Here is a 14,794-nt window from a genome sequence, read left to right as displayed (position 1 = left end):
TGACTAGGTCACACTTACAGAGCTGGCACAGAAAGGAGAGAGCTTTAGTGGTTTTTATTGGGGGAAGGTCTATCATAAGGAGGTACATAGCTATCTAGAGCAAAGCACCCAAAATAACATATTTCTTACAACCTAAAGTTTCCTGTTTGTCCAACAGATTAAAAGAAACCAACTTGCGTTTTCCAAGTTACAACAAAGATGCGTTGCTAAGCACAAGGGAAATAATGGGAATCAACAATATGGGCACTGGCCACCTCCTGCAGAAGACGAAATGGAGCATGCAGACAAACCCTCCCCTCTCTGAGAGCTGAAGGGAGTCTCAGCATGCCTACTTTGTCTCTTGGCTCCCAGCCGCTCTCTTTTGGTACAGGAAGAAGAGGGTGATGGTGAAGTAGATGGCACTCTTTGTAAGTAAGATGGTATAGGTATAAAAAGCCGACGTGTTGGCAAAATGCAACTCCTGGAGCCCTAAAATGAGAAGGCCTGGTTAGTGCTGCGTAGTCCTTTAAGAGATATAGGAGCAAACACATTGGGGACAGAAGCCAGAGAAACTGGGCTCTGGCAGGGACAGCACCGAAAATGAAGACTGGAGAAAGCAGGATACTCTAGACCACTGTGTGCTTGTATATGCACTCAGAACATTTCTGTAGGATAGTGTTTCTTGGATTCTCTCTTCCTCACTGGGTCTAATTCAGAAGCATACAACAGCATAATAATAAAAAATAAACATTTATATCACATTTTATAAACCTTAAAGTACTATATAAATGGTAGCTATTATTATTATTATTATTATTAATAAAAATAATTACTAAATGGAGTCATACTTCCAGATCTCCTAGACATTTCTAGTGTCAGATATGGAAGGGGTCTCAGGGGCCACCTAGGGTAATACTTGAAAGGGGATCCATAAGATATTGGACTTCTTAATTTAGAGGCCATGAACTTAGGTTTGTTTTTTTTTTAATTGATAACATCATTCCAATAAAATTGGTTTCCCTTGTAACCCAGCCTCATATACTTACTAGCTGTGTGATCATGGGCAAGTCACTTAACCTCTGTCTATCTCAATTTCTCATCTATAAAATGGGGATAACAGTAGTACCTGCCTCCTAGAGTGGTTGTGAGGATTGGCTGAGATAATAATTGTCAAATGCTTAGCACAATGCCTGGCACATAGTTAGCTATTATTTATTAATTACCTTATGCTTTTAAAAACATGCTGCTGAGCTGGGGTCCAAAGGTTTTACCAGCCTGCCCAAGGAGACCGGGACACAAAAGTGGTTAAGAACCTTGATCTGCATCATTCCCACCAGAAGGTAATCCAGCCTTTGCCTGAAGATCCCCAGCAAAGGTGAACCCACTGGCCTCAAGGGTAAACACTCCAGACAATCTACGCTTTCACCAGCCAGAGCCCATGAATCAGGAGCTGAGGCACAGGAAAGGGCCCTGATCCAGAGTGTGAAGGCCCCAAACTTGGAAAGGCTTGGCCCTTCCTCGCTTTATGACGCTGGCCAGCTCCACCTCTTCTGAACCTTGGCTTCTGCATCTCTAAAAAAGGAATAATGATACCTGTGCTTCTCACCTCATTGGATTATTGCAAGGAAAGCACATTGTGTATCTGAAATATACCAAGCACATGGAAATGTGAGTTATTCTCTTCAGACACAATAGGAAGTTGCATATATCCACATAAGACAGATCTGTCCGGAGTTGGCAAAGGGTTATGTCATTCCAAGGGACTGCCGCTGAAATCCTATGGAATTTCTTATAGCATGACCACACGGTGTGGGAGTGGGCTTCTTTTCTGAATGAAAGAAATGCACAATGCTATGGTCTAGGGTGGAGAGGTCAAACCTGTGGCCTGTAGCCCACAGCACTCCTTGGTGCCTCCTAAACAAATCAGTTTAAAATGTAATTGGGAAATATTTAACAAAGCAAATAAAAATTCGGTAAAACTGAGATAATGTTACATCTTAAAACTGAGTCAAGATGAAATCCTTAGGTGTGGGTGAGTAGCCCCCTGTTTCTATTTGAGTTAGAAACCACAAGTCTGGGGTGAAGAAGACAGTGCTACAAGTGAGAAGCTTTTGTTTCCAGTGATGGTCCCATCAGGTGAGGAGCTGGGGACCACCCCCAGCTGCTGAACCTGACAGGGCTTTGGCAGACGTCCCCCTCATCTCTCCTCTGGGGCTGTCTTGTTGCCCAGATGGGACTATTGTGAGGACCAATCCAGACGAAAGCTCTGAAAACCCATTGGGAAGTTAGAAGTACAGTACCAATGGTAGGCATTGTTACCGTTACCAGCATCCATCGGGCCTAGATCGGACACTTGCAGTCTGACCCTCCAAGAGCTAAGCAAGGCCCTCCCACCCCCAGAGACAGCCCACACTGGCCAAACGCTTTTGTTGAGCCTCAGCCTGAGTTTCTGTGGAAACTTTCATTCTGCGATGTTGCTGTGTGACTAAGTCACTTCTTGTCTCTGGGCCTGTGTCTTTAACCGTGAAGTGAGGGTTTGGGCCTGGATGACCCCTGAATCCCTTCCCACTCCGATGGTCTGTGACTCCATGTGACTCACCTGATGTGACAGAGTTGGTTAGTGGTGGAGGGGAGGGGACGCCTTCCAACACCACCCTGTAAATGAGTGCTTGAAAGCAAATAGAGCCTGATGTTGTTCATTAGATTTAGATCTGGAAGAGATCTGAGATATCACACAGTTCACCTTCTCCCCCATTTTACTACGAGGAAATGGAGGCCCAGGCAAAGGAGGTGACCTAATCAATGTCACACAGAGAGCAAATAAGGTTTATAAAATGCTTTCCCAAAAACAGCCCTGTGAGACCAGGTATCCTTGTCCCCATTGTACAGATGGGGAAACTGAGACTCAGAGAATCTAAGCAACCTGACAAGCACCAAGCATCAAGCAGATAGTGGGCATCCAGGACATGAACGCACATGTTCCTGACCATGATCCTGACATTTTCTCCATTAAGAAGCTGAGACCCAGAGAGCTTCAGTGACTCAGCCATATTCACATGCTCCTAGTCAGCGCTGCACCTGGGAAACAAGGTCTTTAATTCAGTCTTGTTGCCCCGGGCTTGACCAGGACCTTGGGTGATTCTCAGGCAGAGGTCTAGGACTTTTTCCTTCCTGGGCCAGCTGCTTCCCAGGCTCCCACCAGTCAAAAACTTCCAAGCTTTCTGGCCCCCTAGATATCAGGTCTTGTACAGTCAGATTATGCCAAGGAGGATGTGCCCTTACACAGACAAGCCAGCCATCCTCATTTCCCTGCCATAGTGGGTGTCTTGTTCTGGACCCAGGAAGCTTCCATTCCTCCCCCAATCACCAGGAGTAAAAAGTTGAGTTGACGGTGATAAAAACTCCTGTTGGCCTAGAAAACAAGCTAATGTGAAGCTTACCTTTATCCTTGACTTCAGTTTTCTCACAGGAATCTGAAGGGTGACTTCTATTGAAAACTAGAAAAAGGGGGAAAACCAGAAAAAATTCCATTTAGTTAGCTACACACATATATTTATGCCAACAGAAAGACATCCATCCAGAGAAAACCACAGGATTCTGGCAAGATTCTTATCAGATAATGTGTTCTTTCTGTTCTCATTCATTCATTCATTGTACTCAGTTCCATTGTTGGGTTTTGACACATGGTGGTACTGATGTGCCAAGCAGGAAATATTTTATCACAGACAAATTGGTATCTTATTCAGGGACCTTGTGTTATTAGTTGTACGCATGGATGGTCTGATTGCTTGGACCAAAGAAACTTCATTTATTCAGGGAATGGCAGAGTCAGCCAATCAATAAACATTTATTAAGTGCCTACTATGTGCTAGGCACTGTGCTATGCATAGGGTTGGAAAAGGGTTTGGAGATCACTTAGCCCAGCCAGAACAACAGATCGCTTGTATCCTGGGTAAACAGAATTTCTGCTAGATGCTAGGACACCATGCCTGGGTGCCTTCCTTCAAGGACTGGACTCGGCAATTAAGACAATTGATTTCTTGAATGGAAAGTCACTGCCTCTGGTTCAGTTAATGTGGGCTCCATGATACTGACACAATGAATCTTCTCTTTGAAGCGATTTTGCATAGTGTTCTATGTCCCTTGCATCGACTCCTCTGTGTACATAGCTCCCGTGGAATGCAGGGATTGTTCAGTCTTTGTGCCCACAATCCCTGATCAAATCACTCTTGGAAGTCTTGCAGGGAGCAAACCTATGGGTACCTTCTCTCAGTCTTAATGATCACTAAATGACTTTTTTTTCTTAAAAATTAACCTACCAACCTAATTTAACAATAAAATCAAATTAACAAATATTCATTGCCTTGTTACATTGTCACTGCTTGGGTGCTGAGTGGCACTGAAGCTGACATTTCATTGGGAAAATGTTGGAGCATGCTTCCTTCACTGGAGTGATCCTTCGTTATTTGGCCAGTATACTCCACCAAACTGTCTGAGTCACTTGCAGTCAAGGGCTTTGGAGGTGAGAGAAGCTTAACATTCATCTAGAACAGGAGTCCACCGTGAACTTGTTTTGTAACATAAGTCTATTTCAACACTGTTGCTTTCCTCTGTAATCCTATACATTTCAGGCATTTAACAACATAATTTTGAGAAGGGGTCCAAAGGCTTCACTAGGTTGCCAAAGGGCTCCATGAATCAAAAAAAATTAGAATCCTAGTAACCCAACCCATTTATTTTATAGACAAGGAAACCAAGGCCCAGACAAGTGAAGCAATTTGTCACAGAAGTGACAAGAGTCAGGATTTGAACCTGGGTCCTCTGATAGCAAACCTGGCATCCTTCCCATTATGCCTTCCTGTGTGCTGGGTGCTCATGTGGAATTTTGTGTCTCTATTCTTGGGAAGCAGAGAAGAACAGAGTGACAAGAATGAAAGTCAAATGACAAATGGAAGAAATTGTCCTGGTACAAATCGGATTAAAAATATTAAAATCAAATCTGATTCTGAAGCCATTCATTTACCGAGAATGGTCTGGCAGAATCGTTGCCCTTGACCAACTTCAACCAAACACGATTTTCTACTAAATTTCTGTTTGTTAGGAAGTTTCTCATGACCTTTTCATCAGCCAGTTCATTGAAGTGACAAATGATATGCATTAAAAACAACCTGTCTGGGAATTCTTATGTATGTTTTCATTACAAGCAGCTACCTGGCATAAGGGGCGCTCAGGGTTGGTTTCCTTGTTGGTTTTGAAAGTCACATCTAAGCGAAAAAATGGACACCTATGAACACCAAAGCAGTCAATAAATACATTTGAAAGACTGAGTCACTGGAACCCAAAGGAGAGTCGCAATTCTGGGCCAGCATTCAGGGAAACAGCCAGCACTGCCCCTCTCCTTTCCTCAGCTCTTCTATAACTCCTTCTACCTCTGGGGCTCGTAGGCTGTGTCTCCCTCTTTCTCTACCCCCTGTCTCCAGTCTGTCTCTCTCTGTCTCTCCTTCTGTCTCTCAGTCTCTGTGTCTCTGTCTTTATCTGTCTAATCTTCTTTATTAGAATATAAACTCTTTGAAGGCAAGGGGTCTTTTTATTTTTAATTTGTAACTGAAGTGCTTAGTAGCTCTTGGCATGCTATATTTAATACATAATTGTTGATTGACTTTGGGAGGCTGGGCAGGACTTTTACTGACAGTGAGGCCAATTCTTGAGAAAGCCAATGGATTCATTTTATTGACTAGTCAGTAACCAGACAAAATTGGACCATGTAGTAGTGTAGACATTGCCTAAAACTCAGTTTAAAGTAATACAATGAAGACCAGACATGAAACTATCATTCAGGCAAAAAGTCAAAACCCAACAAGATGGTAAAAAAATCCCAACCAAGGATGCAATCAACTGAGGTCAAAGGCCTCGAGCAGCTGGAGTGATCGATGTGGGCCTGAAATACCTAAATTTCCTCCCTTAATTTTGCATCCAGGCAAACATAACATGAGACGGCATCATAGGGAGAATATAGGAAATTCTTCTTTTAAAAATAAGGTTTTGGATACAGAGCATGGATTTTGAACTAGAAGGGACCTCACACTCCCATTTTACAGATGAGAAAACTGAGGTTCAGAGACAAGAAGCCACTTGGATTAAATAACCCAAGTAGTGACAGAGTTAGGATTCAAGCTCAGGTCCTCTGACCTCAGACCCAATGGACTTCCCACCACATTATTACCCTTTGGAAGAATGCACAGACTCAGCAAACAGTTTCTAGTCCTTCTTCCCCTCCACACCTGGAGACTTTTCCCCTAAGACATTTGTCCACATTTGACAAAAGCCAGTAAGACTCCATCTATCTGCTATGATTAAGCTATTGTTGCATCCATTTAGGGGAGGAGACTGTGATACAATGGGAATTTGGGAAACCATCTGCACTCTCTGGATGTCTCCAACATAGGACGGACTTCCAGTGTGGGTTAGTTTAATACTTTCCTCTCTGGTGGGAAGAGGAGCCACCAAGCATTTATAAAGCATCTATTCTCTGCCAGTCACTGTGCTAGGCACCAGAGATATAGAGACAGAAGGGAAATCAGGCCCTGCCCTCAGTGAGCTCATCATTTAGCTGAAAAGAAACATTTAAAGCTTTTCTTTTGTATATGCTCCCGAATACCCAGTTTGACAGATCTCACACCAGGGAACTAACCAGTTAAAATTTGCTGGTGATAATGTATGTGCCACAACACCACTAGTTTTGGGGGTTTGTTACTGAGAATTGTAGGAGTTTTGTGACCAGAAGAGATTGAAACCAGTATAAGGATGGGGATTGGACCTGTGGTATTATCGATAGGAAACTGCCCAGGGTAGGAAATTCCCCCTACCAAAGCAGGTTGGCTCCCCTCTAAACTGAGAATCTTAGGAAGTTCACGACATCCTTCGAAGTTAAATGTTGCTGGATCCACAGCTGTTTGGCCTCCTATAGTCTGCCTCTTCTTGTATTTCCAGCTCTTAGAACAGTATCTGGCACATAAGAAGTGCTTAATAAATGTTGATTTTTTTTAACCAACAAATTGATATTAATAATAAAATGACTCACATGTTGGGGTCCTGAAGAATTTGACATTACAAAGAGCCCTTTGTTCCTTGAAAAGGTAGGGATGATAGCACCTCTCCCCATGATTTGCAGATGAGGATATTAAGGTCTAGACAGGAGCATGCAATGAGTTAAGTGCTAGAGCTGGGTGCTGAGCCCAGGTCCCCTGATTCTCTGCCTTTTGGTCTTTCTATGGAGCCATTTTGTGGATGAAGTTCTCTCCCCCAGAATTTACTGAAACCCAATGGGAGAACGGAATCCTGGCCCCACTGGTTTGATGTAGGAACATTTGATGTGAGTTCTTTGTGTTGAGCTCACATACCACATGATAGGATTTAATCCAAAGTTGTGCAAACCTTAGATGTCTCTGCCTTTCTCTTAGTGGTTTGGCTGGATGGAAGATGAAGAGTAATGTTAGCAAAAAAAGCATTAGATATGTTCACAGACTAAAAGCAAAGAAGACTTATCAAAAGTCACTATTTTTTAAGAGAAACAAAATAACTTACTTTGATATAGCCCTCCATGGTCCATTTGTGTCTTTTGATGTAACTGTCCCAATTCTGTCTGGTCCATTCAGTCTCATTATTGACCAGACAATTCAGTCCTAATGATCAGGTGGCTTATCTGTATATTTGTTTTATTCTCTCTCTCTCTCTCTCTCTCTCTCTCTCTCTCTCTCTCTCTCTCTCTCTCTCTCTCTCTGTCTTTCTCTGTCTCTCTCTCCCCCCCCATCTCCTGTCTCTGTCTCTCTCCCTCTCTCTTTCTTTCTCTCAGTCTCTGTGTCTCTGTCTCTATCTGTCTAATATCCCCCATCAGAATATAAACTCTTTGAAAGCAAGGACTCTTTTTATTTTTAATTTGTAACCAAAGTGCTTAGTAGCTCTTGGCATACTGTATTTAATACATAATTGTTGATTGACTTTGGGAGGCTGGGCAGGACTTTTACTGACAGCGAGGTCAATTCTTGATCCTGCTGATGGAAAGCCCTTGGAGAGAGAGAAGCCAATATGGAGAAATGTGGAGCTTTGTTTTCCCCCTTGTGAGATCTGGGTGCTTACCTTCCCAAACTGAAGGAAGAGGAACTGCCATAGGTTCTATGCCCACATCCTCATGCTGGTAGAAGTAGGTGAAGTTTTTAGGCAAGTTGTCTTCTTGTACAGTCAGCCAGCTGACCTGTGAATACGAACCATTGGTCCTAGTGATAGGTCCAAGCTGTGCATTCAGAGGGCTTGAGTTCTCATTTTCTTTCCAATATGTTTTAACAACATTGGGGAAAAAATCCTCCAACAGGCAAATGTAGGTCCCAGATTTTTTTTGCTTCACCTCCTCCAACGTAGGGAGAAAAAATATGGGCTTTGGTGGTTTCTTTTTGATAACAGAATCTACAGAGAAAACCAAAGAACATAAAGGTAATTATTGGGAAAACTGAAAGGCTAATATTCATGCCATCTGATGCAGGTCAAAGAAAATCTTGAACCTTAATACTGTCTGGGACAAGGAGAGATGCCCTTTAGGCCTCCTGGGGCACCATTCTTTTTAGACTCACAGAATTTCAAAGTTGAAAAGGACCATAGTGGTCACCTAGTCCTACCCAAAACTGAAAAAAATGTTCCCTATATGCTATACCCAAGTGGTCGTCCAGGTGAGGCAGCCACTACTTCAGAAGCCAGCTCCATCCACTTTTGGATGGCTTGAATTGTTAGAGAGATCTTCCTTATATCAGGTAGAAATTTGCCTCTTTCCAACTCAGTTCTGCCCTTGTGAGTCAAGCAGTAAAACAGGGTGAAGCCCTCTTCCAGATGATAACCCCTTAAATACTTTTAACACATTATTTCTGCATGTTCAACAGTTTTGGTGATGCAGTATGTTGCATAGGAAATATGGCTTTTGGGATGGGACATGATATTAAAAAGGGCCATTCTTGTGAACTGGCTGGCTTTTGAATTTCTTTTAGAATTAAACCAGATATTTTTTTCCTAGGTAATACTAAAGAACCATTTTTTCTCTATATAGACTTAATTCTAATGTCACCTGATTTATTTGATTTTATACAGGATCAAATACTTGGGAAAGTTTTAACAAAGCACATTATGTTGTTGCCAAAGAGAATTTCACATCAGTATTCTATGGCAATAAATCAGAATCCAACTTTTGAACATGAATATGGAGCTTTCAAATTCTCAAAGATTTTATTTATAGCAGCTCTTTTTATGGTGGCAAAGAATTGGACATTGAGGGGATGCCCATCAATTGGGAAATGGCCGAACAAGTTGTGGCACCATTGTAATGGAATGTTATTGTACTATAAGAAGTGACAAATAGGATGATTTCAGAAAAACTTGGAAAAGCTTACATGAACTGAAACAAAGTCAAGTGAGCAGAACCAGGAGAACATTATACATAGAAAGAGTATTGTGTGATGAAGAACTGTGAATGACTTGCCTATTCTCAGCAGTACAATGAACCAAGGCAATCCCAAAGGACTCATGATGAAAAATGCTATCCACCTCCCAAGAAATAACTGATGTTATCTGAATAAAAAGCAAAGCATACTATTTTCACTTTCTTTTTCTTTTGTTCAAATTTTCTTACCCAAAATGATTACTATGGAAATATTTTAGATAGTTGCACATGTATAACCTATATTAGATTGCTTACTGTCTCAGGGAGGGGGGGAGAAAGGAAGGGAGGGTTAGAATTTGGAATACAAAACTTAAAGAAATGTTAAAAAATGTTTTTACATGTAATAAGATATTTTTAAAATTTCTGCTCAGTTTCTAAGTTTACATTTTTTCTTAATTTTTCCACAAGAAAATCATTAGGTTACTCAAGAGTATATTATTTCATACTCCTTCTAAAAGTATCAATTATATCCTAAGTTTGAGAAGCCAAGCAGTGCATGAAAAAAATCATTCTAAACTTTCAAAATTGCTTTCTGTTGATAAAGGATGCTCTTTCCCCACAGTAATTGTTTTCCAGAAGAGGGATTGACTTTATTTCCATATCATTATCTTGTATATCCGTATATACATTTACCAGTAACAATGCATTGTGCCTTGTCCAAAACATTTCATAGAAATGATTCTATTGGTGTTTTCAAAATGACCTTTGCCTTCTGAAGTTTTATGTGAGTTTAAAACGTTATTGAAGACTCCCATTGGGAAAATTCTAACTGATTTTTCATGCCTTTTCCTAGGTTGAATTTACCCAATAATTGGGAATTTTCTGGGTATCTCAGCATCTTTCAAATACAGATACATTTAATCACTTGATTTCCCCCAAAGTGTTTTGTTGGTCCAATTGGCAACGGCATTGCTCCAGATCCCTTCTAATTATAACTTACATTAGGACCATGAAGAGGCTGATGGATCTGATTCCCTGAAGCCTTCTTGTGAGAACTGACTATATCATTAAGACTGAATGTGAAATCTTAATGGAGCTGCTGCCGGAGGGCTGGAAATAGCCAGCGAATTCAATGTTTCGTTAAATTCTTCCATTGGGAGCCTCCTCATGTCCTGGGAGGGATCTGGCTCCTTAAAGTTAATGCCAATGGATCCTAAGCTCCGATTTGTTCCTCTAAGATAGGCACCAAGCTGTGTGTCCACCATCCCGAAACCAGCCAAGCTATGCTTGGTGGAGCTCCTCATAAGTTGACGATTTGGTGCTGAGGGGGGGGTGAAGACTTTGGAAGCTGAGGAGCGAGTGCAACCTATGTCTGAGAGGCCAATGCACACTAATGAAATTAACAGAATCCATGAAGTACTGAAGAATGACTGCACAGCAATGAGTAAACCATAGTATTAGATTGACAAGAGAAATATAATTTGTAGACTAAATGATCTGATAAGTTGTAGAAGAATGATCAACATCTTTGGAGAATTACTTACAATTCTTTCCGTTTGAACTCCAAATGTATAATAAGGCAGACACCTGGTACAGACGTGTCAAAATCACCATTGGAAAACTCCCCCGTATGGGCCAAACCAGATGAAAATGTAATTGGGAAATATTTTACAAAATAAATAAAGATATAACACAACACAAATAATGTTAATTTGTAGTTTTCTAAGTCAATATGTGGCTCTCCATGGATCCAGACTATGTGGTGTTTTCTTTTTTGTTTAATTATCAGGCAGTGTTCGTGACTGAAGGGGGAATTTTTTTGGTCGAATCAGCAGAGGAAGATAATGATTGTTATCTTAGACCTTGTTAATCAGGATTCTAGATTTAGAGCTGTCAGGGACCTTAGCCTAATCATTAACCTTAACCATTTAGCCTAAGCCTGTGATTTTATAGATGAGGAAACTGAGGTTTAACAAGGGGAAATTAGTTGCCCAAGGTCACACAGTATGTGGCAGAAACAGAATTCAAGGTCTTCTGACTCCAAATTAAGGCTTAGCTTGAGATGTACACAAAAACAGCAAAGCACTTACTGCTAATCCTGAATCTGATCCAGTGAAGTTATTATAATCACATCTTGAGCAGTCACCTGCAAAATGTGATAAATTTATCTCCCCTCAATGCTGTTTTAAACGCTCATGAAATTTTAATTGATTTAAGGCTACAACAACAACAATGAAACCTACCCATTTCTCCCACCTTCCCTTAACATCATAGAGTCACATACATTGTAAAGCCATAGCAGAGTCAAAGGGACTGGAGGAATCAGTTAATTAAATGTGAGGTTTGATTTTCACCTTAGTCAGTTTTTTTTTTATCCAGAGGAGTTTATTGGTTTCATTTCCCAATATTCTAACGTAACGAGAAGTAGCACCAGCTCTTTCTCTAGAGCCGTGTCCTTTAGTGTGTGCACCCACCCCTTCCAGAACAAAATGATTTCCCCATTCCCACTAATTCCAGCTGTATCTTCACAGCCATCCCTACTGGGAAATAGCCCACTTAACTCATAGACATTCAATGGCTGTGGTTTTTTTGCTTTCCCAAATGGACCAAACCTCATTTTATACCTGGGATGCCTAGAAACTGATGGAAGTATGACTGAACCACTTACTTGTCACAATGAGCTTTGTCCCTTCACCAAAGACTTTAACAGGTCCCACTGTGGGGCAGCCAGACACAAAAACCGTTTGAGGAGCTCCCCCACAGCCAGGGACAGAATCAAGGCATATTGTGGGGCCAAAGGGTTTGTCTCTGGGGTATTTTTTCTTGTCTGTATATTCTCTATAAATTTGCCAAACCTCAGCCAAGTTTTCAATGAACCTTAGTTCTCCAACCTAAACATTTGCATTGAATCCTGATAAATTCTCCCTTATTTCTTTTCTTCTCCTTTCCCCTTTTATTTGCTCATTCCTCCTCTAAAAATACTCATTCCAGTTTCACAAAAATACATTGACCAAATCTCAGCCATGTTTTCAATTAACATTAATTCTCCAACTTCCACATTAGGGTTGATTCTCTGTAAATTTCTTTCCTTCCCTTTTTACCTTCATTCCTCTCATTACTCCTCTCAAAATACTCCTCTTGGTTTTGTGGCAGTTTTTTCTAATTTATTTGATTAGTTAGAGAGCATGCCCTCTTTTGCAAAGATTGAAAAACCTCAGAAAGAAACCAAATGTCAGTCACAGTAAATGTTCTACCCTTTCTTTCTGGGGGGGAAGAAAACATCAGTGACACCTTGGGTCCATAGAAAAATTCATAGTCACTTTCCAAGTGGTCAAATCATCTCCGGAGTGACTGTGAGCAGGGGGACTTTTTTTTTTTGCACTTCCCCATTTGAAGTTAGGTTGTCCCTGAATTCCCCTCTGGGGAATTCCTGCTGTGTAACATGACAGTTAGTGTGGTAGAGATGGAAAAGAGTTTGGGACCTGCACTGGAGATTCAGGTTCAAATTCTGCTTTTGACACTAAGTGCGTGACTTTGGGCAAGTCACTTGATTGTGACTTGTAAGGATGAAATGAGTTAACAGGTATAAAGTGCTTTTAGAAACTAGAAGCTTTTACCTATATAAAAGTCAGCTTTCTTTTTATTATCATGGAATTTAGACCTGGAAAGGATCGTAGTAATTGTCTAGACCAGTATTTCTTAACTTTTTTGTGTGTTTTTGTGTTCTGGATCCCTTTGACAGCAGTTTGGTGAAGTCTATGGGCCCCTTCTCAGGATAACGCTTTTAAATACGTGAAATAAAATGCACAGGAATACAAAGCAACTAAGTTCATTGAAATATAATGATAACTATACACACAGAGACATATGTGTGGAGATATATATATATATATATATATATATATAGATAGATAGATAGATATAGATATAGATATATATATATATATATGAAACTACACACACAGATGATAGATAGATAGATAGACAGATCGATGTATGCATGTATAAAGTTCACAGTGCCTAGAACCCCTGGCTCTAAAATTCATCCATTTTATAGATGCGTTAGCAGAGGTGCCGAGAGGTTATGACTTACTCAAAATCATGCAAGGAGGGAACCCAGGTCCCCTGACTCCCAGCAATTTTTAAAAGATATTCAAGAGACTTCTGTTAACAGATCACACCTGACTGCCAAACTATGCAGTTCAACTTTTACACTGAAGTCATTGTCAGAGTCACTGATCCCTAGAATTTTCTAGCTTAAAGGGACCTTGATGACTATTCAGCTTGAGGTCGGCAAACTGTGGCTCCTGCCCACCACCCTTACCTGTTTTTGTACGGTCTGTGAGCTAAGAATGGTTTTTATATTTATGTCAAATTTAGACTAACCCATGCCCCCCCCCCCAGAATTCCCACTAGAATAGAACGGTCAAGTGACCATACAGCTTTTCTTTGAAGACGTCTGGGGAAGGGGAGCTCACTTCCGACTAGTTCCCATTAGGGCAGTTCTCAGGAGGAAGTTCTTCCCAACCTCCAGCCCAAGCTGGCCTCTTTGCAAGCAACTTCTTCCATTGCTTCCAGCTTTGCCCCTGGGGCCAAGCAGAACACATCTGATCCCTCTTGAACAGTCATAGACATGACAGGAATTTATGGATATGGTATTTTATGAATGATCTTTTAAATAAAAGAAAACCTTAAATCATAAAAAGTCATAGGTAAAAATGTGATACATTTAGTTCCATGCAGTCCTGTTTTTACTATTAATGAGATTTTAATAAATGTTAACATTTCCCTAACTTTTTCTTCATATGGTAGAATCTTATGCAATCAGTATGAAGCCACAGTGAAGTCAGAGGCATAAGAGGAATCACAGGCATAACAATGAGAAGGCTGGTTTGCTCCATAGACAGTTTTTACGCAGAGAATTTTATCAGGCACATTTACAAAACTAAAGTAGAATGACAACAGCAATGCCACAGAAAAAAATCATTCGAAGTAGCCTAGCATCTCCCCTGAGCCTTGGTCCCTTGCACCCATTCTCTCCGGAACAAAATTTCCCCACCACCGCTAACTTCAGGCAGGGACTCACAGCTTTCCCACTGGAAAGTAACCCATTTAACTTGCAGATATTCAGTGGCTGTGGTGCTTTGCTTCCCCAAAGGGATTGAGCCTTACTTTTTACCTGGGATTACTGGAAACTAATGGAAACGTAATTGAACCACTTACTTGTCACAATGAGCTTTGTCCCTTCACCAAAGACTTTAGCTGGTCCCACTGTGGGGCAGCCAGCTACAAAAACCACCTGTGGAGCTCCCCCACAACCAGAGACAGAATCAAGGCACATTGTGGGGCCAAAAGGTTTGTCTCTGGGGTATTTTTTCTTGTCTGCATAATTAT

The 14,794-nt window shown here is 41.1% G+C and overlaps 1 protein-coding gene across 2 annotated transcripts in view; it reads right to left on the bottom strand.

Moving 5' to 3' along the window:
* Positions 1-39: 39 nt before the first annotated feature.
* Positions 40-14,794, bottom strand: part of TARP (TCR gamma alternate reading frame protein) — a 66,474-nt gene continuing 51,719 nt past the window's right edge. The window contains exons 3-6 of one of the 2 annotated variants that reach the window (XM_020964343.2): positions 14,624-14,669; positions 8,116-8,439; positions 3,420-3,476; positions 40-468 (exon numbers count right to left, since the gene is read on the bottom strand). In XM_020964343.2, the coding sequence (XP_020820002.1) occupies positions 329-468; positions 3,420-3,476; positions 8,116-8,439; positions 14,624-14,669 (567 nt within the window). In that variant the 3' untranslated portion in view covers positions 40-328. Of the gene's footprint in view, positions 469-1,153; positions 3,058-3,419; positions 3,477-8,115; positions 8,440-14,623; positions 14,670-14,794 lie in introns of those variants that run through there. The other variant, XM_078152049.1, reaches the window with a different exon arrangement.

The sequence above is a fragment of the Phascolarctos cinereus genome, unplaced genomic scaffold (genome assembly GCF_003287225.1).
Source record: "Phascolarctos cinereus isolate Bilbo 61053 unplaced genomic scaffold, phaCin_HiC Scaffold_4;HRSCAF=312, whole genome shotgun sequence".
In the NCBI taxonomy this organism is placed as follows: Eukaryota; Metazoa; Chordata; class Mammalia; order Diprotodontia; family Phascolarctidae; genus Phascolarctos; species Phascolarctos cinereus.
Note: the sequence above shows the minus strand (reverse complement) of the source record. Positions and strands in the feature narration are given on the sequence as shown.